Raw genomic sequence first — 26,797 nt, forward strand, 5'->3', positions numbered from 1 at the left:
GGAATTGACTACCAACACACTTTTGCCATTGTAGATTTTGAAAGAAACTCAACTATGAAATCATCTTGGGAAGAACATTTATGAGATAAATACAACTAGGGCAACGATTATCTCTATCTGAAACAAGTAGGGGCAATCACTCGAGTAAACTTGAAAGATCATTCCTACACGGATTTCTTGAGGACACCAATATAAGAATTAGACTCTGAGACCTCTGTAGAGACTAAACTATCTTCAAAGATACAAAAAGACTTCTCATTGTCAGCGAGTTTGCAAAGGGAAGACTACGATCTAGACAGGGAGGTGAATAACACAAATATATACCGGAACTGTTCCCTAAATATTTTTCTGAACCCTTTGAATGGACTCAGATCTTGGCCACAATGGATGTATGTGTTAATGAATCAACACCTATACAATTTTGTGATGAAAAACGCTATGACATAGTCCCTATCCCAATGGTATTCATTGAGATGATTGAGGAGCAATAGGTCTTTTTGGATCACTACTATGATGCCACACACAAGTTGGAAGAAGAGAAAATTACAACGGAAGAATCGGACTGAAAAAAAGAGCATGTAAGGGCCAAATTTCTACTCCGAGGAGGAGAAGAAAGATTTCTTGAGTTCCCAAATCAACATCGGAGACATCAACAGAGATACCATAGAAAGCGAGAAAAAAACTTGAGAAAGAATATCACAAAAACACCGTTGAATACCAAAACTCGATTCTTAATGAAAGTAAACGCCGTGGATTGCATAAAAGACAAAGTAACACTGGAAGGTATCCCGAATCGGCACTTAAAGAGCGACAAACCCATAAGAAATCAAAAATTTACAAACCTGAAACAACCAAGGAAAAAGAGCGTCTAATGACAAAAACAGAGTATAAGGCTAAATACAAAGAGTTGAAAAGGACCTTGAGTGAGATTTGGACAATAGAAATGGAATTAGATAGTGATAAACATGGAGAAATCAATGTTCTATCTCACTATAAAAAGTACACTTTGCAAGATCGCAAGATTGTTCTCAAGCAACCATTACGACAGTCAACAAAACCGGGAAAATCCTATGAAGGTCCGAAAAATGCGAAACAAATCAACCTAGCAGATCCTGGAGAAGATCTGAGACGCATATATAGCTATGGATTTATCGCAAGAAGAAGAAGAGATTCTCATAGGGACGTTGAAGGAGTATAGAGATGTTTTTGCATGGTCATATAGAGATCTCAAAGGAGTGGATCCTACAATATGCTAGCATACCATCCCTATGAGAGATGATGCCAAGCCAACTCAACAAAGACCAAATGAGGACCATATACATATAATGAGACCTTTGCCAAAAAAATCAAAGAAGAGATAGAAAAACTCAAGGAAGCAGAGTTCATCTATGAGATAGATTGTTGTGGTGCCTTTAAAAAATGGCATAGCCACACATGAAAAAAGTAGCAGTTTTTGTTGAGATGGCTAGACCAACAACAGTTGGAGGAGCTTAGGTATTTATGGGACATTGTGGTTTCTATTGTAGATTTATCTATATGTATGTCGTGATTGCTAATCCTATTTATAGTCTTATGACTCATTTTGAATGAACCAATGAATGTAAAGAGTCATTTCAAAAGCATAAGAAAACTTTGATCCCAACACCGATTCTGAAAGCTCTCGACTAGGACAAGGTATTTCATATATGTCGATGCTTCAAGTTTTGCTATTGGTTGTATCTTAGCTCAGCCAGGAGAGGGGACCATGGATTTTTCTATCTCCTATGCTAGCCGATAATTAAACCTGCCAGAAAAGAATTATACAACCACGAAAAGAGAAGGCCTTGGTATGGTTTATTCGGTCAAGAAATTTTGACACTACTTGCTAACCAACAAGTTTGGTTTTTTTGTAGATCATCAAGCCTTACTCTATTTGGTAAATAAACCTTGCAATACTGGAAGGATAGTAAGATGGTTCATCACCTTACTTGAATTTGACTTCACAGTGGTGGCTAAAAAAGGCACCATGCAACAAAGAGCGAATCATCTGTCGAGACTCACAACAGAGGAAGAACCTAAGGGGTAGATGATGATTTATCAGATGCATATATGTCCTTTGTGTAAAAGATTCCTAGATGGTCAGTAGACCTTGTGACCCTAATGACCATCGTGCAAGTAGATTCTCAAATACGGATTACACGACGTTTGATTGAGCAATCCGCATTGTATCAGTTGCTGGTGAAACGTTTGTATCAAGAAAAAAAGACTGGAATCAATCTTGCTCTTGTGCATCAATCTGGAGGAACAAGAAGCCTACTTGAGTCAAGCACATACCACAATAGTAGGACTACACTTTTCACACGACCAAACCTTACAACGATTAACTTGGTTGTAGGTTTATTAGCCTACTATAAAGAAGGACGTTCATCAATATGTACATGAGTGCTCTCAGTGTAAAGTAAAAGCCGCCATACCCCATGCCACGTTATTCCACATTGCAGCCATACCATAGTGGAGTGGTTACCTGGTAGAATATCTAACCAATAGAATCTTTTTGAAAACATGAGTAAAAGATGAAGGAGAGAAATAGAAACGAAAGCCGTCAAACTATGTCTTGATTGGAAACCAGCTATATCGACAACATCTTAGACTGTGCATAAATGAGAAGGAATATCTTCCTATTTTAGAACAAGCACATGCATGTTTAGTAGGAGATCACTTCTCTCATGAAACCACAACCAAAGCTATATTGATGGTAGAAATCTAGCGGCCAATTTTAATTGCGGACGCAAAAGAGTTTGTTTGAAGATGCGATGCATGTCAAAGAGCAAAAATACCGACAAGGGTCGATAATATGCCATTGCGACCTATGATGGCATGAGTATTTGCTAAGTGTGGTACATACTTTGTGAAACCAATACAACCACCAGCTTACAGAAGTTAGGCACAATATTTTATTATGGTCGCATATTACTTAACCAAGTGGGCTAAAGCACGGGCCACCAAGAAGAACAGTGCTAGAACCACTTTTGCATTCTTGTATGAATGTGTATTCATTAGGTATGGACTTCCTATTGAGCTTGTAAGTGATCGTGGATTGCATTTTCTTAATGAGCCGATAGAATATATATTAGACGAGTTCATGGTAGTCCATAATATATCTGCTCCCTATCATCCTCAAGCGAACGGTCAAGCCGAACATACAAAAAAAATTATAAGCTATGTACTAAATAAAATTATTGATTCAGGTAGAACAGACTGGGAAGTGCATCTTCATTTTGTCTTACGGGCTTATCAAGTTTCCTTCAAAACAGCTGTAAACACAACTCCTTTTAATTTGGTATATGGCCTGGATGCGATCTTGCCATTGGAATTCTTATTATTCAACCTCAGAGTTACTATTGAGTTATAATGGACGAGACATGAATTGTCTGAATGGCTTGAAGATTTGAAAAAATTAGATGGGCAACAATTAGCATCCATTGCTCACATCTACATGCAAAAACAAAAATAGAAAAACAGCTTTTTGACTCACAGTTGCTGACCAAAGGTTTCAAACCAAGGGATTTAGTCCTAGTATATTTGTTGAAACAACATGTACCTAAATGCAGGAAAAAAAGACACGGTCCTTTTGTCGTTGAAGATCTTTCACCAAGCGGTGCAGTTAAGTTAGCTACATTAGACAAATAAATTATGGCAAATTGGATTAGTGGATGTCGGTTTTGTAAATACAGTCTTCCCTTGAGTAATGAGCTTTTGCAAAGAACGCAGCCAAGGAAAGAAAGCTTAAACGACAAGAGATGATAGACCAGGCTCAAGAGGAGGCCCGCATTTGGATTCTAAAATGAAAAGCTACAAGAGGCAACCTGTTCTACAATCGGCACCACTCAATACTCTCCAACTTCAGTGCATCATTGAGGATGAGGTAGAGACTGATGACAAATGGATGGATGGTCTTGATATGTTGATCAACGTGATTCTAAAGGAGGGATACGAAGTGAAAGCTTTAGCAAACACAAGAGCTTGAGGCAATGCTGTCAGCTACTCAACTTATCTCAAGGCAACAACTCAACCACTTGAGTACTATCGAGCCACTGTCAAAGGCTGTAACAAACAAATCACTCCGACACTGGAAAAAATTACCTTGAATATTATGGTTCATGGATTTTTGGATTTTCTTGTCTGCATACTTTCATATGTACTGTGGATGAACACATGAATGAAGACCTAATACTAGGGGTTCCATAGATGTGAACCTACAAAGCAGTACAAGATTGGGATGTTGGAATGTTGGACCTCACACTTAAAGGCGGACAACTACGAATATTGTTTGTATACAATAAGGAAGAATTAAAAGGATCTTTTGATAATTTCCCATTTAGGAAACAGAAGTCATCAGTCATAAATACGATCACTACTCCATTAAAGTCTGCTTCTAGACAACCTATGAAAGGAGTCAAGCAAATCTGGGTGCCCAAGAGCGAGCTCAAGAACCAACCTCAACAAGTATGGGTGCCAAAAATATTGCTACACATCAGTGACAACTTTAAAGAAAAAATATTACATCCAAATGCTCAATATAGGTCATCGCTACTTAAGAGGACATGGATATGGCAGCCAAGTAAGCAAAGTACATCCACAAGAAAACCAAAAAAATATGCCGAACAAGTTCAAAAATGGGTACCGAAGACCCCACAGTGAGTCAAGCCGGCTACACTCAGACATAAGTGGGTACCTAAAGTCAAGGCACTCCCACAGAGACCATTGTATCTAAGCAACACACAGCGGACAATGCATATCGCACTATCAAAGAACAAGCTCAATTGTTGTGAATTTTCTCTTCAAAATATTCAAGCAACACGATACCTCGACATCAGAAACCCTTGAGTGCCATACTCAAGACCCACTTCTTGCATGTCATAATGTGTTTATTTTCATTGACCTCCATAGCATAATAGGGCCAATCAGGGCCATGCTTAGACACAACTTTCTACCCTCTACACTGCAGAACCCAAGCTGATTTGAAGCCAGGAGGGGGGGAGACAAGGAAACAATTGAAAAAGAACAAAAACATATAAATCTGGAAAGTAAAAAGGCCAATGATTTGAAGTAATTGTTTGTTAATGTTTGATTTTTTTAAAACCAATTAAGTGATTGCCCTAATAATGAGATGAATGGGGATTTCCATTTGATAACCCTAGGTGTGTCTATATATTGTACATATCTTCCAATAATTATAATATAGTATAATTTTAATTGTTAGCATATAATTTGATCAAAATAATGAAAAATAGGAGCAATGCATAAAAATATGATTGAATAATAAGAGTGCAAGTGGTTTAGAGCTTTTTTAGTATCAAATAAAATTTTTTGAGTGATTTAGCTATTTTTCTTTAATTTTTTGTTGATGAAGCTAATAAAATCCAAAATAAATAAGCAAGAATGTCAAAATTGGATTTCAACTTCAAACGCCAAATCTCAAAGTTCAAGGGCAAAGTCTGAAAAAATTTAAAGCTCATCGGATCAAAAAGTTCAGCGGCCTTTTTCACCAACTAGTCATTTAGGCAAATCACGACAGAATGATCGAGAGATGTCACTTTTCAAAAAAATTCAATCCAAGAGTCTGCACTTAGACCTGATGAGCTCATTGGGTAGGTAATTGAAAGGAGGCATCGGGAAAGTCCAGGTATGTATAGCCCCATAGGCCAATATTTCTCTCATTTACATTCTAGACCTTAGAGAAGGAGCTCTGAGTGGTGGATTTTGGTGACCTTCTACGCTCTCCTACGTAGTGTCTATTGACTCTTACTCACCCCAACCATGAGGGATAAGTTCCTAACTACATCTAGAAGTGTTTTGATCACCACATTGTCAACCACAGGAGCTACAATACAACAACACATGACAATCTGGGAGCGGTTAGGGGTAAAAATGGTAACACCGGCTACACCTGACACCCAAATTTCACCAAAACTGAACCAAAGGCTAATCACTAGGGGGACAACACATTGCTAAGCTCCAAAGTGCAAAAAGCTTCAAAAAATCTGACTTAGCATCTACGGCATGTCGACGATAAAGGAGTCAGATGGGGACCAGATTTTACAAATGCTTTGAGGCCATCATATTAAGGAACTGTGGAGATTTAGGGGTGCAACTGAGTCTCAGTCATCAGTAAAGGACAAAAAGACCATAATCACTCCGCAAAGTGACATTTTGCACCACAAATCAAAATCTTGACCCGACTCACCTGAAAATCAAGGGGGACACTCTCTACACCATATCGAACCTCCACCAACCTCCAGGAGCAAGTAATTAGTGATTAGTGACTCCAAGTCAAACCTTGCTCAACAGAAGACGGTCAATCTCATCGGGAAATACATCAGCTACCAAGAAACAAACCAAGGGTTCCAACAACCATCAATGACCTAGTAGAAGCTAGATAGGGCAAAAGCAAGGCCTAAAATGCAATAAAGGGTAACTTCCATCTTTGGCGCGCCGAAGATGAATCACTAGCATGGCACCATTTTTTGGCAACCACTTCTACACGAGCATGTTTTCCTTCCCCATCACAAGTACTACATCACACTACAACATATTTTTCATGCAAGATACTCATAAAACACACTATGACACATCCCATAGCCATTTGTGTCCCAATCTCACTTTTACCTTTCCAAATCAACCCAACTTCACCCATTATCAATGATATTTGCTATAAGATCCATCATAGCACCAAAAATAAGAAATGGCCCTAAATCACCCTCTTTTTATCTTAGGTGCACCTAAGATAGAAATGGAAATGAAAGAGACTAACTTGTATCTGTGATGCACAGATATGTTCACAGTGGTCACATTAAACACTTGCCCAAGTTCCATCAAGTTTGACAAATCCTCACTTGGTCAATCACCAAAAGTACAGAATGCGGTCTAGCGGACATATAATTGTTCATAGCTTCCATCATAAAAGTCAAAAACTCTCAAGATTCTTTCAGATCACCACCAACACTTATATATTCTATACAATCCATTTCACATCATTTTGCATGCACCTACACCCATTTGCATCTTAGGCGCGTCAAAGATAGACTTTGCCAAAATTATAATTTTTAGGGCTCATTTTTGCTTATTCAGTTATGCTACTTGGTTGTAACTTGCTAGAATTGTCTAATCTCTCGATGTGCTCATACACTATCAGATTATCTCTCATCTATCTTGGGAGCTCTGAAGAAAAATACCATGAAGGAGAATTTGTTGAACTCCCACTATATTGGCTATAGGAAGACTTCTTGAGAGAGGCAAATGTAACCAAGTTGGTAAGAGAACAATTGGATAGCCAACATTGTCACTATCTACCACGGATCATTCAAGAGTGCTCATGGAAACAAAGTCAAAGTACATATGCTACCAAGGGAATCTCAAGACCTCATCAAAGAACAGGTAGTCCGACCACTTAGGGAAAATATTGGCCTTAAGGACTACATAGAAATGGACCCTTGCGACGTCGACTACAAAAGAGCATATGAACTCTTCTAGAGTATCACAGAGGAAGGACAAGCCACCATATCTGATCTCAATGGCTCTCCTATCAAAGTTCACATAACAGAGGACCAAGTGGCAGAAGCACTCAAGCTTCAAAAAGGAGGAAAAACAATGAGGGATGGACAATTACCAACCAATGGTAGTTTCACCAGTCAATCATCCTCCTTTTGGGAGTTGAAGCAAAGGAAAATAGAGCAGGTGTTGCGGCTCTATCACCAACATTTTCACTTCACTACCAAGAGACCACCAAGGTAAATAGTTCCCAACCATGTTGTGGCTTCCACCTTCACTCAAGCATCAAAGAAAGTGGGGATGAAAAAAGTGTACCACTCACAATACATCTACACTACCCTCACTCATGTGAAGAATCCAGAGAACATCACATTTTTAAGAGCTCCAGAAGTGCTCACCAGAATTGCCTATCACGCTATAGGCCAAGACGTAGAGCATTTACCAGCATCCCATAGCAAAATTTATGGTTGCTCAACAAGACCGATGAGGAGCCAAAAGTGCAAATACGGGCTCCACCAGTGGCGGCAAGATTACACACTCGATTAGTCGGTGTACCAACTCAAGCACCCACATTCGCAACAGCAAAAGAAGAAGGTAACAGAGAAGAGAAAGTGCAGGAAGAGGAGGGCACTCCTCTTGAAAGAAAAAGGAAAGAGAAAGAGAAATCTAAAGTGGATGAAGTAAATCAGACCAAGAAACATAGGCCGATAGTCGTTATTGAAGAACCAGCACAAAGGACAGCAAGACTCAAAAGAGAGAAGGCGGCTTCTGAGCTATAAAGAGGGCTCAGAGGAGATTTTGAGGAAAAGTGAAAACCATCTCCAAGAAGAGTCAAAATCCGAACTAAACACCCAATGTTCAATGAAAAGGATGACCCTCGGGCTGGCCTAGAAGATCTCTACCATAAAGAGGAACGACAAAGAGAACAAGCCCAGGCACAAGAAGAAGACAGTACACATACTCAGGAGGGTACACCCAAAGAATTAGAAAACCCTAATACTACAGAAGTTGCACACTTCTCTCTTACAAATACACCACCACAGTAGGAGACTACACCAGAGGAAACCACTCGCATTGCTACCAATCTAAAACATGATTCCAAACCACTCAACAAAGATGTCAAGGAACAAGAGACTAAACCAACCAGTCCCACAACCACACCAACTCCTCAAGCCAACCAACCAAATGCGCCAATGGCTGAGACTCAAGACACACAAACGGATTAGCCAAAAGCGAGCAACACAAGAACAATGGACAATTTAGAGGACATAGATGAATACACACAGTATGTCCACGATGTAATAGACAAAATGAAGGATGAAATCTATGCTCGCCACCAAAATCTACATAGTGTATACAGACGTCTACGACTCTGTGAGGAAAGACTAGACTTGGCCAATTATATGTGTCGAGCCATACAAAGAAGCCATGGAATTCAAAGAACAAGAATTGGGTAAACTAACTGCAAAGACAACAATGGATTTGGAAACCCTCCAAACTACAAATAAGCATCACGAGTAACAGGTCTAGTGATCTGAAAATTGTGTTTCCCAAATTTACATCCAAGCATCAAAAAAAGAAATCAAACCATCATAGATCAGGCATGGTGAATGGTGCAATGATCTAATAATTGTGTTTTTCACTTTTAAAGGCAATCAAAGAGAGAATCTAGATGTCCACATATAAAGCCTTTGAGTAGTATGTTGATCTGAAGGACATCAATGAAGATGATTGGCCAGAGTATTTTTCACAAATTTTGAAGGATACAGGAAGGAAATGGTACTATAGTTATCTAGCTTACAAGCTCAAAACTTATAGTAAGTTGAAGAAGACTTTCTAACTAGGGTATAGTGAAAACTACAGAGATGGGGATATGCTCTATGAATTGGACAAAATCAAACAAGGCAGGGTTTAGAAGTTATGTCGACAAAATCAAGAAACTAGCCAGGCAGCTGAATGAGGCACCATTAAAAAAACGCATGCACGCATGTTTTTTGATTGAGGTTCAAATATAAGAAATTAAGAGAATAAGAGGTATCAACACCATCCCAAAATTTTAATGATCCAGTGCAAAGAGCTCTAAAACTAGAGCAACAATCTAAAAGAACAAGGGCAAAAAAGAAAAGAGAGTTCCACTTCCAATGAGTCATCTATTGAAGGATTGTAAACCAAATTCAGCTCTTCATATAGTGATTTAAAAGACACATCCAAGCATAGAAAGAAGGGAACCTAGACTAAGAAGATTGAAGAATTGCCCAAGCATATCTCTGAGATCTCTAAGAACATAGCTTCACTAGAGAAAGTAGAGACCAATTGTATGAAATGTAAATCAAAAGAACATTAGTCTGATGAATGTTACCAATGAACTTATTGAAAATATTTTGGACACATGTAGAATAATTGTAAAATCAAAATACATCATTTCAAAGAAAGAAAAGATGTTTCCATGATGACTCCACAACCTTGGAACTAGTCAAGTAAGAGAGGCTATATGAGAACATAGACAATGGAGATAATACCAATAATATGGCTAGAACAGGATGCTATCAAATTTTTTTGGTAGCAATAGAGCTAACTTTACCATACATAATTTCAGCTGCTACACTTGTGAAAAATATGAGAAATTACCAGATGAGCCATCTAGCCAAATGAAGCAAAGAGAAGAGGCTCAAACGTGAGGGAAACAGAGAGTCATCTAGAAGGCTAAGGGAAAGTCCAAAGAAGTGGATGAGTGACAGGAGTAGAGTTGGCAACTCAGATCACTCAGGATCTGGAGCAGAGGAAGCTAGAGTAGCCAAAACCATGTAAAGGCTTTTGCCAAAAGCTTCAAAATCTTAGGAAGTGCGGGAACCTTAGCTTTTGAATCTGGTACAAAGGGTGCTAGCAACTAGGAGCATCCTGAGGAAGAGATTTTAAAAGTCAAGGTGGAATTGACCAAAAGACGTAATGAAAATGGATAATTATTTATTTATTGCATTTTACGATAGAAAAAGCATAAGTGAGCTATAGACTATGTGAAAGAATAGGACACGTATAAGCATCATATGGTAAAAGTTCTCTTTATGAGCTATGGTCATTATACATCCGGACAGAAGGTCTGCAATCATTTTGAGCATTCAAGAAATCTATAAATAAGTACATGCAAGAGTGATATATCTTTATTGCAGCTAACAGGTGGCAAAAACATAAGTGATCTATGGACTATGCAAAAAGATAGCATATTTATAAACATTTTATTATTAAATTTCTCTTTATAAGCTATGGTCACTAACCACCGATGAACACAGCTCATAAAGAGCACTTTAATAATAAAATGTGCATAATTATGCTATAATTTTGCATATTTCATATCTCACTTATTCTTTTTTCACTTGTCAACTTGCAATAAAGAAATAATTATGCATTTTCAGTACAAAAGATGATTAAAAATTTTGGAGATAGAAAATATTCAGCATCAACAATCGGAATGTCCACAAAAGGATCCATCAACTAAGAGACAAAAAATGTTTAGCAGCAACAATCTGAATCTCCTAAAAAGAATTTATCAGCAGAGGCATGGCATTGTGAAGGTAGTTTTACAAAGGGAAGGTCGTCCAATTCATATAGTAGTTTTGGAAACAAACAAGATGAGATATATATTAAAGTATGTGAAAGAATCCAGAAGTTGACTAATGAATTCATGATATGAGAATTATATTACCTGAATTTGCCAATTCAACAAAAGATAGAGGAAGATAGAGCCAGATGCATTGGTGATCGATCTATCTAAAATTAAGGATAATAAAATACCATTCATTCAAATTGACTGCAAGGTCAAAAAGCAGTGGGAACCACTAATAGGTGTCATTTTGGATGGTGGTGCTAGAGTGAATATTCTACAGGAGCACCTCAGGTAGAAATTAGGAATTCAGGAGATGAAGCATGATCCTTTAAAAATTAGAATGGTAGACCAAAGTATTGTCCAAGGTAGTGGTCTAATTAAGAACTTCTCGATCAAAATGTTTAAAACTAGTTTTTTGGTTTTGGATGTACAAGGTGCGTATAGTATGCTCTTAGTAAGGCCATGCTAAGAAGTGTGGGAGCCATACATGATTATGCATGCCAAAGATTAATCATACAAGGCCCAATAAAAGAATCCAAATTAAAACCAATAACACAGATAGAAGGGATGTTAGCATCAATAAATCTCTTTTCCATAGCTAAAATAGACCTCAATGCGGTTCTAGATTAGAATAGAGTAGAAGAACAAAGACACTAGTACTTGGATAATGTTATTGAGTCAAGGGGAAAAGACCACTTAATTTGAAAAAAGTCCTTCATGAGAGGAAGAAAGCCAGACAACTGGGAAAGCTAGACTAGATGAGGTGGACACAAAAAATAGGCAGCAGAATGCTCACGCACCAGAAAGCAATAGGGTATTGGTTGGTAGAGGTGAGGATCTAGCTAGTACATATAACCCTTACAATGAGTATGCAGTTGACATATGTATAGGAAAAGAAGTTGAATCACTAGCTAGATGAATAGAGACTAAAATACCATACTCGTTATTACTAGATGATCAAGAAATAGAAGAATGGAATTTGGGTTCAAAATCAAATCCTAAGCTAATAAAGATGAATAAGTATCTAAGACCGGAGATCAAAGAAAAGGACAAGCAGTTATTTTCAAAATATATGGATGTCTGCTTGGGAACATACGGATCTGAAGGGTGCTGACCTAGAAGTATGCTAGTATTGGGGATACCACTGAAATCAAATGCACGACCAGTATGTATGACTTCCAAATTATGCAAGCGTATGTTTGCAACGAAGGCCGTTTCATTATATGAACTTACCTAGAAAGGAGTTAAGTTTATCATGACTCTTGAATGTGAAGCCAATTTACAGTCTTTAAAGAAATCCATAAATATGAAAGTGATTCTTTGCCAACCAAAATGGGATATCATTTTTCATGTTCATGTAGATGGTTCTAGCATGGCAATGGGAGCTATTCTAGCTCAACCCGATGGAGAACTGATAATCGAGTTTAGTGATTTTGATTCAACTCGATGAAAAAACTAATTATTCTATATACTTTACCAATCACAGGTACAATAAGACAAAGTAGGGGTATTAAACAACAGAAAGAGAATCATTGGGAATGGTATCCAATGCCCCAAAGTTCAAACGTTATTTGTTGAGGAAGCTATTTCATTTCTATGTTGATCATTCGAGTTTAATTTATCTGACTAACAAGGTTGCCATCCAAGGAAAATTGATTAGATGGATAATGGTTTTTCTCAAATTTGATTTCAAGATCTTTCATAAACCTATCAAAACTCAATGCCGTGCAGATTTCCTATTTAGAAGTACAGAAGGTATCTCATTTTCAATTGACATATGCATCCTTGAGAGGTAACCCAATAGATGTTATTTTATTTTAGACAATGATAACTAAGGAAGTAAATCGAGAATGGAAAGACATGTATGATTTTTGCAATATGGTGGAATACCAAAAGTTTGATCGCACTCTAATAAGAAGGCTCTCATTATCAGAAGTCTTTACAGTCATAGTTGGATCCTGATATAGATAGGGCATTGAAGGAGTATTGAGAAAATGTATACCTATGTAAGCAAGGATGGAGTGTCTACCTATGTAAGATGGAGTATATACCTATGTCAACAAGTGTGCAAGTAGTCGTTAAGGCACACACTTTTCTACTGACATTACTATAGGAAAAAAATCAATTACAATGGTTGAGTATGATATCAAATGTTAGGGATTTTTGAAAAATGGATACACCTAATGCATCAAATTTGACATTTTTAACCACAATTCAGCCCTTGGGAATATTCATTGAGTGGGGTTTGGATTTCATGGGACCTTTCAAGAAAGTCACACCCAAAAAAGAATAAGCATATAGTCATAGCTACATGCTGTGTGAGTAAATGGATGGAGGCTAAGGCACTTCCTAACAACATAGCTAAGTCTACAATCAGGTTCTTGTATGAGCATGTCATCGTTGCCCAGTGGAGATAGCTGCAGATGAAGGGACTCATTTCATGAATGACACAATTCACATCATGACTAAAATATTTTCCATCAAGCATCAAAAGTCCACACCTTATTATCCCAAATGTAAAGGATAGGCTGAGAGTATCAACAAGACCATCAAGACTATCATGGCTGCCTAGGGGAGATAGATGCAGATCAAGAGACTCATTTTTAAATGACACAATTCAGGTCCTGACTAAAATATTTTCCATCAAGCATCGAAAGTCTGCACCTTATTATCCCAAATACAAAGGATAAGATGAGAGTAGCAACAAGACCATCAAGACTATTTTTACTAAAATTATGTGGAAGGAACTTCACAATTGGGATGAGAAACTTCAAACATCACTTTGGGCATATAGAATAGTGCATTTTATTACAACTATAATGTCACATTCCAAAATGATGTATGGTATAGAAGCCATTGTACCAATGGAATTTGGTGTTCCGTATCTCATATTAACTATAAAACATGAGAGATATAGATTATAATACTACTCTAGAAAAGAGACTGATGAGATACTCAAGCTAGATGAATCAGACAGAGGGCAATGTTGGCAGAAGAAGTGGTCCAACAAAGAAAGAAACATTGGCATGACAATAAGTTGAAGATGCAGGAGTTTCACAAAGGAGATTTGATTTTAATATATCACTCCAATTTAGGACCTATGAAACCTAATCTAAAAATAACTTGGTCAGCACCTTATGAGGTTGGTTAGGTCTTCTCAAATGGCACAGTCAAACGTAAGGATTTATATAGACTTAGTCATGTCCTTGCAATGAATGCAAATGAGCTTTGCATTGAACTTGATGCATTTCAATCAATTACATTCAAGACTATCAAGAATTTGATCCATATATCATAGATAGAATTGTTGTTGAGAACATAATTCATCATTATGTTTGGGCCTTATTGTTGCAGAATTTCTATTTGACATAAGTTTGACATCCACCACCAAAGTCCTAAAAATTTGAATAGATGTATATAAGGACAAATGAACAATACATGCATAAGGCCTACCACAGTTCATTGGAGCATCCAGCAAAAGAGAAGATGTAGAATATCATGGCCAACTCTATACATTAAAGTTCCTTGCTCTTATTGCATCACTCATATGTTAGTTATAGGAATTTTCAACTAAATCAATGTAGACACATATAGAAGGCCATAATTTACTAGGCAAAGGAATCTACAATAAATAGTAGGGCCCCCCAATTTATTTTAAATAAAAAATGAATTAAATTATGGCCTTAAGGAAGGGTTTAGGGAAGGATCTCTTTAAAGCTTGTTGGATAGATCTTTGCTATCTTGAGTGAGAAAGATATAGCCTCGAGTTTTTGACGTACTAAGATCAATTTCTTGACCCCAGGGTCTATTCCCCATAGAATTACCACTTACATGTGCTCCTTGTCACACATCTTCATTAAGTGAAGCTTCAAGACACTAAGCACCATGAGAAAGAAGGCCTCTTCTTCTGCCCTCCTCACCACTGCCTCATGAACATCTCTAATTGAGCTCCATTGTAGACCGCATGCTTTATGATGTTGTTGCTAGTGGTGGTGCAGAGTAGGGATTCAAATTCACGTAATCACATGTTTTTTAATATGATCACAATGTTACTTAACAAAATTCTCAATTCACAACTCTTCACATACACAGAAAATGTCCATGTGACTTGAAGGCTACTAGATGGTCGGCTCATTTTTGCCCAGCGGGCAACAGCCTAGCCCTTTGAGGCCCTCCGGAGCAACATGAGTTGCCCTTCGAGAAGCATCAAGGTCCCTTTGGGCAACATTAATACCCCGACAAAAGTGATATGTAGGCCAAAAAAAATTTAAAAAAATAGCATTAAATTGTTGTAATGATGAGGACTGCTCCCTTCCAACAATACAAATGAATCCCAAGAACTTACACCACATAAACCATCCACGAGGATGCTTCATACCCAAACCAGTTTCCAAGTGAATAGACACCCAAGGGAGGTAACTAGTCATAAAATACAACTACGCTGGTGTAGTGATGAGGAGCGCACCATTTCAACAATAAAAATGAGCCCCATGCACTCACACCGCCTAAACTCTCCACGAGAATACTTCCTACCCAAACTGGCTTCCAAGTGGATAGACAACCAAGGAAGGTAACTATTGTTAAGTATGGAGCCTGATTTACCTTGTAATTTTCTGTGGTAAACGCGCACATGTGTAAGGCCCCCATTATGAGGAGAAGCCATCGTGCGTGAAGGAAAATCACTCACCGGAAACCAAAATTTTCACGGACAAGAATCAGGGGCAACTTTAGAGGCCTCAGGGGCGGAGGCCCCCGAGACTTTTTTTTTCGCCGGAATATTATGGCCGGACGGCGGCCGGAAAGTGGTCGGAAGTCAATGGCCGGTGGCCGGTGGCCGGATTCAACGGCCAGTGGCCGAATTCAAAAGCGGACTTGTCTTCTCAAGGGCGGCCACACATGGGTGGATTGGAAGGTCCGATTTGGACTTATTCGCACAAGAGCGGCTACACATGGCTGTCTCTCATAAGAGAGGGCAGCCCTTTTGGCCTATAAAAGGAGGCCATTTCTACACACATTTCATAGTGTGAAGTTGATGCAACAAGGTGAGCGTGAGGTGGTGAGAGTGAAGCAAGGCGGGAGCTCTATCAAGGGTTTAATCCCTTTGTAAACTACTTCTTCTTTTGAAGTGCTAAAGCCATTGAGTGGCTGCTTTCCCGTGGACGTAGCCCACATTGGGTGAACCACGTATATCGTGTGTACTCTCTCTCTCTCTCTCTACTCTATAATCTTTTGTGTGTGAAATCTATCTCTCTCCATTAAGTAATCTACTCAAAAATCTATTTAGCTACGTCTTATTTCCTAACAACTATAAGTGGGCGTTTTTATAGGGAAAAAAGGTGCAAAAAGTTTACATGATAAAGCTCAAGCATAAACCTCAAGTTTTAGCTCTAGTGAGGACTCTAGAGAGTGCGCCAAAAGGGGTGTTTGAGAGGATGGGCCATTGTTTATATAGGCCCCTTCAAACTTGGCGGCGCGCTCTCTAAAAATTTGGAGGAAATTTTGAGCCCACTGGGCTGCGAAGGGGTCCCGCTGGGCAAATCAAATATCCCGTCAGGCAAACAGGAACTCTTAGTTTCAACAGGTCAATGTGAGTTTGGTGTTATTTACACTCCTATGGGATGTTAATGCAATGAGTTATTACCACTTCACACTTCACGTGAAGACGTAATTGAAATCCCTATGCAAAGTCATGACCTTCAAACCATGAGTCCTAGTTATGGTCTTCGAACCATGAGCCTAGAGAATCTTTGAAGAATCTTTGCAAAGTAATGACCTTCGAACCATGAGCCTTAGTTATGGTCTTCAAACCATGAGCCCTGGAGAATCTTTGAAGAACTTGAAGTATTTATTGCAATGTAGAGATATTAGGTACTGAGATAATAGTAGTAATACATAGCACTCGCAAGAGCACGATATGGAGGGACCTCACGGTACGTGTGAAGAAACTCAGTGGATCGTGATGAGGGAGCTTATATGCGACATACACGTATGAGAGAGAGAGAGAGAGAGAGAGAGAGAGAGAGAGACTTGTAGATCAAGAACTAGTAGTGCTACCAGGTATTATGCAGCTAAAAGAAATGTTTAGTAGTACCTTGAGCTTCTCCACATGGAATGCCGGTGCCACAACTCGTCGTTGATGAGTCCACGTGTCACCGTTTGCCATCAACAGTCCCTTCCCAATGAAGTGCATCACCCCTTCTTGTTGTAGCCGAGACCGCCCCAGTGAGTACATGTGTTTGCTAGATAGTAGCTCCTTGATATGTTCCAAGTCGTATATAGCTAGCCGAGGCTCAATGCCCCACCAGAACACAAAGCTCTTACCTTGTTACAATACACAGGTCAGTTAGAATATATAAGAGTCTATATGAGAGAGAATGAGAGAGAGAGAGAGAGAGAGAGAGAAGATGGTTTGCTAATAATGAAAAAAATGAGAACATGGTAGCCTAAAGACAAAGAACTTTTAAGTACTTTTGAGAGAGAGAGAGAGAGAGAATTGTCAACTCAAGACAAAGAACATACTCTTTTGGCATCATTACACAAGATAATAACATAATGTGTGTGTGTGTGTGTGTGTGAGAGAGAGAGAGAGAGTACTCTCAATAAAGTTATTAGCTATAAATACAAAACAAAGAGTGTACCATAGGTTTGGGACCACTGCACATAATCAGGCATGAGACGAGGTACAATGTCGTGGGAAAGACTTTGCATGTCATGGAGCATGGCCTCCTTACGAAGATTGTTGCGCTCTTGAAGGTTTCCGCCAAAGAAGCTGGGCGATGGTCCACTGATTCCTTGCCTGCGCATCCAGCACCTGATCTTCCAAGGCCTCGACCAGTGGACGTGCAGGAACACCCACAATTGGTGGCATGCAGCAATAATAAGTAGCAAGAGGCACCCAACCCCCACTACTAGAGTGCTCATCCTCATCAAATTTTGCAGCTTATAATCTCCCCCAACTAGGCCCTCTCCTTAGTATCTCACTCCCCTTCCTTGCTTAGAACGTGGCCATCCTCACCCCCTTCATATATTAGTTCCTGAAGAGCCGACTAACTAGCTGGCATGGATTCCTTGACGTTTGATCACCTGCCAACAATAGCTTACTATTTTAGTAAATATACTAGACGTAGAGAATCTGTTCTTTAGTCGTAGAAATAATTGTGAGCTTGTTAGTCTTTGACTTAAAAACAATGTGTAACCAGCTAAGCTTGAGTTTGTTTTTTTTCCCCTCAGTAACCTGACAAATACCACAAGAAGTTTTGGACAAATTCTTGAATAATTCCCACATTCTAACCTACCTCAACATCATGAGCTTCTCTGAGGGAGGCACTGCATACCTAGCTAGGTATGATTGGGGGAAGGGGATCACCGCCTGCCCGTTGGGGGCCGACGGTCCCCGCCCCCAATCGTACCTAGCTAGGTATGCACCACCGGGCCGGCGGTCCCCTGCCCCCAATCATACCTACCTAGGTATGTAGTCCCTCTCGAGCAGAAGCTCATGATGTTATGTAGTGTATGAAAAAACACTGAAGAAAATTTAGTTTTCGTAATTTCCAAATCTGCTTGTGTATATACCGAGGCAAAGCTGACATTGTTAAAGAGGCATACACAATACAAGAAAGTTAAGAGGAGATGACCTTTTTCTTATTGCATACACGTACAACACAGGTAAAATCATTATTGACTCTTTCACAAAGCATGAAGAGCTAGCGCATATATATATATATATATATATATATAGCATGCAATTACATTTTGTAAAGCCCTAGCGAGAGCTAGTGGTCCCCAACTATAGGTTTACATGATGGATTGAGACACATATCCTATCAAGTGACTCGGAAACACCCCTCTACTACTACTCCTCCCCTAACGCGAATGGAAGGATTGTGGAGACTACTATTGAAGCTATGAAAGGTTCCGCCGTGTTTTTGAAGGAGGATTTGACGTGGCAAGCTTCGCAGAAATTATACAGGAAAGCAAAGTTCTAATATGGGCACTCGGGCGCAAGCATCACTCGGAGGATTGGTCTAGGACTACTTGTGCCTTGTTGTCAGCAGACGGAATACCAGGGACGGCGGCAAACCTTGGCCATCGGTAGGAGTGGCTGCCCTAATAGCCGTTGTAATTAGGATTCCTGGATGTTGTCATGGCTTAACATGAGCATGACAAAACCTTGTAACTTTTTCGGCTGTTCAATATAATTCACTCACAATTGTGAGTTTAAAAAAAAAAAAAAGAGTATATTGTTACTCTTTGAAGGATGGAAACATGTATTGTTACTTTACTCCCTGTAAAGCCGGACTATGCGATGTCTGTTGCATCCATGTCTCGATACGAGCATGTATTTTATGTGACTCTTTTGGTATTTTAATTTAATCCACACACATTCTGTGAGTTTTGCAAAAAAAGAGGGAAAAATATATCATTGCACCTAAAAAGGAACAATGAATTTCATGGTTAATTTTTATTATTGTATGGAATTTTTATAGTGATTGCAAGGTTTTTTGCTACCGTAAGCACTCGTTGTATGTAAAGATCTAGGTCGTGTGGGTTAATTAGGCTACTCGTTATCCTTCATTTGATACAGAAGGGAGTCTAATCTCTTTTTACCTTTTTTTTATGTTCTTTTGCACATGAAAGAGAAGTGGGGGCCGTCTAATCCCTCGGACTGTCTATTAACGAAGAATGGATGGAGATGTGGTTTTAGGATAAGGTGCGGTGAATTTAGATTAAGATGAGTAGTAATAAGGATGTGTTGGGGGATTTGTCGGTGAATTGGATATTTACTTTCAAGAAAGAAAGCTCTACACTTTCTTTAAGAAAGGTAAGTACACAACAGCCTTCCCGCTTGCATTCCATATTGTACGTGACCCCTTGTCATTTCATGACCCTTTTTTGCTGATGCTAGCTCACTTGTAGTACCAAGGAATATCCTCGGTGCCTTTGATACGTGGATTGGAGCTCTTCCTCTTATTGTGGAAGGTGAAGGTTGCACTTCCATGCGAGCTATATTAAAGAGTAAGGTGAGACAAAATTCTTTACCAAACAAGGAAACTTTTGAGCACATTATGTGGGTCCTCCATATGTACTAGATTGCAATGCTGGCCTTTTGCTTTTACATTAATTGGAGCACCCTTGTATGCTCCGTTCTAAGCTATGTAGTATATGCATGACTCCATACATATATATATATATATATATATATATATATATGTGTGTGTGTGTCGGTGTCCAACTATTACAGCTTTCTCCCATCTAACTATTACAACTATGCTTGAAAAAATCAAAACAAAAATGAGTAGGTGGGAGTATGCTCTTCTCCCATTCCCAAGTCGGATAAAAGTGATGAAGGCCTTCATGACTCCTTATATTGCCTTCACTAGCCCGCTTCTCAAGATGGCAAAGTGTCACTGGAAAGAGTTCTTAAAACTAGTAAAAACATTTTTATGGAAAAATAACACGAAATCTTCCAGGCTATGGAAATGGGCCAGTTGGGAATCGGTTGCTCGCACGGGGAATCAAGGAGGCCTCGGGATTCTTAACCCTGTGATCCATGCAGAAGCTTGTTGCGCCAAATTTGTTGTTTCCTTGGCTAGACAGGATTAAGATTGGGCAGTTATGATCAGAGATATGATAGAAGCAGCTAAACTTGGCTCGAAGGGAGGAAAGTGGAGAGGGGTGGAGGTTCATGACAAGCTGCTTCCCCCGGCGTGGTCTACCTTAAGACTGGGGGGCAGCTCAGGAGAATTGGTAAGAAAATGCAATAGAGTAGCAAGAGTCTTAAAGTGGGGGGAAGAAGCCAGATACTTCAAGAACTCCATCCTACATTGGCCCCCTGGCTCTCCAAAGTTGTAGACCCGCCACAAACTCCCTATTGGATTGAGACAACAAGGAAGCTGAATAATAAGGGTCTGATCCCTTGAGCACTTTTGGGACAGTGTCAACAAGAGTTGGAAAACCATTGACCGTATGATGGCCCAATACCAACTCAATAGCTTGGAGGTCTTGCTTGTCCACAAACTGATGAAAGAACTTGACAATCTAGTGATGCCAATGTGTGACTTGGAGTTGGACTGGAAAGCCTGGAAATGGCCCGAAAGCAGTCTCTTGTGGAAACCCCATACTAAAATCATTTATCAGATAATGATGCAAAAGAAGAATTAGTCTAGCCCCCTTAATAAGCTATGGAAAAAGCAATGGCCAGAGGAAAGGTGGGAGCATGTAATGGAGAACATATGGAAGCCAAAGGTTCCACAATACATAAAGGTTTTCTTATGGAAGGTTATTTGGGGTGCTCTATCGAAGGGGGTGAAGATTCAGGAGAGAGGGATTGGGTCAGATTGATGCTCGGGGTGCAGGTTGACTAGTGAAGATCTGGCCCACCTTTTCATGGACTGCCCATCTATAAAAGGCCTCGCAGGGAAAGTATGCAAGTGGGTCCAGAGAACATGGAAAATTAGTTTTTTCAAGACTGACCTATGCTTTGGAGGTAAAAACTCAGGTAGTCCTGCACTCCTCGTCAGCACTTAGATTGTCAGATACTTCTTCTTTCATAACGTATGGCAAACAAGGAACCGCCGTGTTTTTGAAGGAGGATTTGACGTGGCAAGCTTCGCAGAAATTATACAGGAAAGCAAAGTTCTAATATGGGCACTCGGGCGCAAGCATCACTCGGAGGATTGGTCTAGGACTACTTGTGCCTTGTAACCTTTTAACCTCAAAAGAGCCCACAATTCTACCGTTAAATAGGATCTCTGACTGGCTTCCCAGCCTCCATCACATGAACCATCTGATAGAGGCGCGGCCCAAAGCCTAGAGCTTCCATGATGGCTTCTAGATATGTCCATGTTATTATGTCATAGGCCTTGTCTAGGTCCAACTACAGCAAAATGCACTCCTGCTTTGTGACAATTGGGTATTCTATGACCACCATTGCTGCCAAGATGTTATCGTATATGGACCTTCCTTTAATGAAACCATGTTGATGGGGGGAGATGATCTTGGTTAGTAAGGGAGCTAGTATGAGGGCGACTGCTTTAGCTATAATTTTGTAGGCCACCGACATCATCGTTATAGGGTGCCAATGTTGTAGTTTAGAGCAGTAGATCTGTTTTGGAATGGGCTTGATAAGCCCTCTCTTCACACTTGTCTCCAACGACCCTTCGACCATGGCTTTATTGGCCAAACTTTGTGATTGGGGCCTTGAGGTCTTCCCAGAATTCTGCATAGAATTCCACCGTCATCCCATCCCAACCAGGGGACTTTTCCTTGCCAAGGGCTTGCAATGCTAGTTAACACTCGTCTTCGGAAAATGCCCATTCCAAGTTATTAGCTTCTGAGTGGGGAATTTCCTTTTTAACACTCTGTAGCAAGGTCCCTCTGGCTTTCTCCACCTCTTGGGACTGGGTCTCCGGCCGTCCAATGATTTGACTGAGATAGCTCAGCATCATACAAGCCATTTCATCCTGGTTATGAACTGATGTCCCTTTCTCATCATCAAGCGAGCGGACGTGGCCTCGGCTCTTCTTGATTTTTAGAGCCCTAAAAAATTGAGCTTGATTGGAGGCCTCCGGTTGCAAATAAATCTCCCTAGAGAGAAGTCTAACCTTTTTTATATCTTCTACCTGCTCATTAACGAGGTTCGATTTGGCTTCAAGCCATCGTTTGTGTTCGCCCTCAGTAGCATGCCCATTGGCTTTTATAGCGGTAAGCAATTGTACCTCCGCTGAAAGATCCAACAGGTGATCCTCCCTAGCTTTCTTGATTCGGGGGCCTGAGGTTTTGATTGCTTTCTAGATGGTCCGAGCAAAGAGGTCCCACGCATTGTGCTTGTTGAGGTCGGCATCTTTTTTTAGCTTACCCAGTGCTTTCTTGGCTAGATTCCTGAAAAGAGGGTCTTTGAATAGGTGTGCCCCTGTTACCAACAGTTTTTTTTTTAATTTCTTGGGGTCTGCTCCTCCTCTTTATTCTTCTTAAATTGAATGTGCAGAGGAATGTGATCCAAGACGATTGTTGTTGGGACTACCTTCATTTCCATCAGCGTCGATATCCAGTCAGCTTGGCGCGAGCAATAGCATCTGTCCAATCTGGAGGCAGTGCGGGCGTACTAAAGGCTTGTGTAGGTGAACCCAAGCGTGCTATTCCATGGGCCAATATACTCTTACCCCAATGTGGTTGGTGTAAAGTATAAATTGTATGCCACCACCATTGGTGTAGCCTCAAAATCCAGCTCATGGATTTTATGACGAAGAGAACTTACAGTGCTAGAAAAAAAACGTAGGTTTAGTGTAATTCCACCTTCAAAATTTGAAACTTACCTTTGAAAATAAAATTTGAAGGTGCAAAAACTTACAAATTTTAGAAACTTTTAGTGTATTTTTATAAAAATACATACAAATTTCACCAAAAAACCATTAATCTTTTCTAGTTGAAAGTTTTCAAAGCTTTTGAAAATAATCGAGCCCCGAAGAGAGGGCAAAGCAATGGAGGAATGAAAAATGTGACGAGGATAGGAGGTAAGTCAACATCAATCATGTAGGTAGCAGCCATCTAGGATGACCCACGGCACTAAGTGACACAGGAATGCATGTGGGGACAGATAAGGGGATCGGCGAGAGAGGACTGACGGGCATCTCGAGGTGCATGCGCCCACCCAAAAAATGGGGGCGTCGTTGAAGAGCACGGATTGAAACCCATGACCTCATGCCCCAATGCCTTTTGAGGCTTGAGCTAACTACGTCGCCCATCCGCATGCATGTGAAAGTAATGCCATTTTACATGGTGTTATAAACGATAAACTTGGACTGACTTAGAACTAAACCCGAACAGACCCCATGTCTGGGTTCAGTTCTTGGTCGGGTTTGATTTTAACAAGCAATCTACGATACAAATCACCTCGATGATTGTGCGTGGAGTTCTCATCCATTGATCCCTTCAACACACACACACCCCCCCTCCCCCCAAAATCCTCTTATGTCACTTAGTCGTGAGGTAAGACGACGCTCCCTCGCTTCTTCTAGGTTTTCATTACTTTTAAAAATGTTAGGTAGGTGGCCAAAACGTTCCTTTTAGGAATCTGATTTAGGTCTTAGAAGGGGCACCATGCTCTTCTAGATGTGTTTGTGGCCAGAAAAAAAACTAAGATGGGAGAAAGCTTTAAATAGTTGGACACCGACAGACAGACAGACAGACATACATACATATATATATATATATATATATATATATATGGAGTCATGCATATACTACATAGCTTAGAACGGAGAATACAAGGGTGCTCCAAATACTGTAAAATCAAAAGTCAAAGACCTCGATCATTGAAATCTGGTGCATATGGAGGACCCATATAATTATACGTGCTCAAAGTTTCCTATTGTTGGTTGTTGGCACAGAATTTTGTATCACCTTACCCTTTAATATAGCTCGCATGGAATTGCAACATGCACCTTCCACAATATGAGGAAGAGCTCCCATCGGCTAGAAAAATACATTTTTCCTAACCGAACAAAATAAGGGAAAACCTGAAATTCTCCCGGATTTTAGGCCAAAATTTCAAGATTCTCCGGTAATTACACTAAAACTTGTGTAAATTTGCCGGTTTTCTTAAAGGCAAGCTCAAAATCTAACCGGGATTTTATAATTTCAGCCGGCTACAATACACTAGACCCCGGTTGTTTTCTAACACTGCTCCCATCCACGTATCAAAGGCGCCTAGGATATGCACTGGAACTACAAGTGAGCTAGCATAAGCAAAAAGGGTCATGAAATGACAGAGGGGGTCTCACGACAGGACTTTTGATGGCTTGTGGGGAGAAAGGGAGTGGTCAGTGGTAGGGGATGAATGGCAAAAAGGGCAAGTATGGGCTCTTTTCTTTCCCATTTTTTTGAGTTTGCACAAGGTACCTAACCTCAAAAAAGAAAAAAAAGGGGGTCCGTTTAGGTGCAAGTCAAGACATAAGGCTAGAAAGTCACATGTGTGAAAAGAAAAGGGGGGGGGGGGGGGGGGGGGGGGGGTGGTTTCATACAATATGGAATGCAAATGGGAAGGTTGTTTTGTACTTACCTTTCCGGAAAGGCAATTGATCAAGGGTACCTAAAAGCACAAGAGCGCGCCACTTGATCCTGGTCATCGCATGTAGAGCTCTACGCTCGCCTTTTTTTTTCATCTTTGAAGACTCTCCCATCACCTTACCACAACACCGCTAGATTTGACATCATCAACGCTACCTCACCCTTTCCATTCGACGTCATCGATTGGCTCAATTTTCATAATCCATTCCAAGCTCTCTCTCTCTCTCTCTCTCTCTCTCTCTCTCTCTCTCTCTCTCTCTCAGTCGACTGCCTTGCATGTCTTTTCCTAAGAATTGTAGCAACGTGGATGGTCATACACACGATCGTTCCCTCTGCCTCTCTCTCTCTCTCTCTCTCTCTCTCTCTCTCTCTCATAGTCGACTGCCTTGCATGTATTTTCCTAAGAATTGTAGCAACGTGGATGGTCATACAACACCCCTACCTTACCAGATTCCACAAGAAGGTAGGCCAGAAGGGGGAAGAGAGAGCAAGAGACACAGAGGTCTCGCAGGCATTGGGCAAGACTCCATTCTGTCGAGAAAGAAACACAAAAATTTAAACATTGACTTTCCTTCTCATGCCATAAATTTTAAAAATTAAAATACACTAAATAAAGTGTAGAGCTTTCTTTCTTAAGAGTAAATATCCAAGTCGCCTGACTTGCTCAAACCGAGCCAAGCCACCAACCGGTACAGGCCATACCGTTTATTAATCTAATCTTTCCACCCACCTATTGTGGGTTTTGCTATTAAAAAAAAAAGAGAGTAAATATCCAATTCACTGACAAATCCCTCAACACATCCTTAATACTATGAATTCGCCACACGTTACCCTAGACCCACATCTCCATTCATTTTTTGTTAAAAGAAAGTCCAAGGGATTAGACGCCCCCATTTCTCTTTCACGTGCAAAAAAAGGTGTAAGAGCTTAGAGTCCGTTCTCTATCAAATGAAGGATAACGAGTAGCCTAATAGCCTAATTAACCCACACAACCTAGATCTTTACATCTATATCTATACTATATATTATGCAGCTTAACCTAGATCTTTACATCTATATCTATACTATATATTATGCAGCTTAAAATTTTCAAGGAAGGAGAGACCCTCCAGGTGTCACTCACTGCTTCAATTCAAATGAAACCTTACACAATGTCCCATTTCTTTAAAGCTTGGAATCTAGGAACTTGTGAAACTTCTAAGAGGCCTTTAATTTTTAACATTTCAAAGTATAACAAAAAGGTTTGACTCTACTTTTCCAACTTTACTTTTCCTTAATTGAAGGGTGGCTAAATGGCCATAAAATTTTAGTATTTAAGAAATTGTTCGTATGTACATTAGCAAAATTTTGCCGATTTATTTCAAGATGAACTTGAAATCTAACTTTGATTTTTTGATTAATACACTAAATCTCAATTAATAGACTAACTATGATCTCAAATAGCCTCAAAATGGAAGGGTGTATGTAAGTGTGTGTGTGTGTGTGTGTGTGTGAGAGAGAGAGAGAGAGAGAAAGGTCTCAAAGAGTATTAATTTTTTTTCTTGATCGAAATAATTTTAAAGTAAATCTATACATATATAATGAAGCTTAAATTTTTCA

At 39.8% G+C, this 26,797-nt stretch overlaps 1 protein-coding gene across 1 annotated transcript; it reads right to left on the bottom strand.

The window, feature by feature from the left end:
• Positions 1-17,165: 17,165 nt before the first annotated feature.
• On the bottom strand, positions 17,166-18,112 carry LOC147464066 (cytokinin hydroxylase-like). The gene is made up of 2 exons (XM_086530228.1): positions 17,770-18,112; positions 17,166-17,452 (listed from the first exon to the last, which is right to left on the bottom strand). Exons 1-2 carry the CDS (start codon positions 18,056-18,058, stop codon positions 17,166-17,168), a joined length of 576 nt encoding a protein of 191 aa, XP_086386354.1. The 5' UTR covers positions 18,059-18,112.
• Positions 18,113-26,797: the final 8,685 nt, after the last annotated feature.

Source organism: Adiantum capillus-veneris, chromosome 2 (assembly GCF_014529385.1).
Source record: "Adiantum capillus-veneris isolate H3 chromosome 2, ASM1452938v2, whole genome shotgun sequence".
NCBI lineage: Eukaryota > Viridiplantae > Streptophyta > Polypodiopsida > Polypodiales > Pteridaceae > Adiantum > Adiantum capillus-veneris.

Coding starts and splice junctions, on each gene's coding strand:
- LOC147464066 (XM_086530228.1), bottom strand. CDS start 18,058: ATGAGGATGAGCACTCTAGTAGTGGGGGTTGGGTGCCTCTTGCTACTT. Junction 17,453..17,769: donor GCAGTGGTCCCAAACCTATG/GTACACTCTTTG, acceptor TATTGTAACAAG/GTAAGAGCTTTGTGTTCTGG.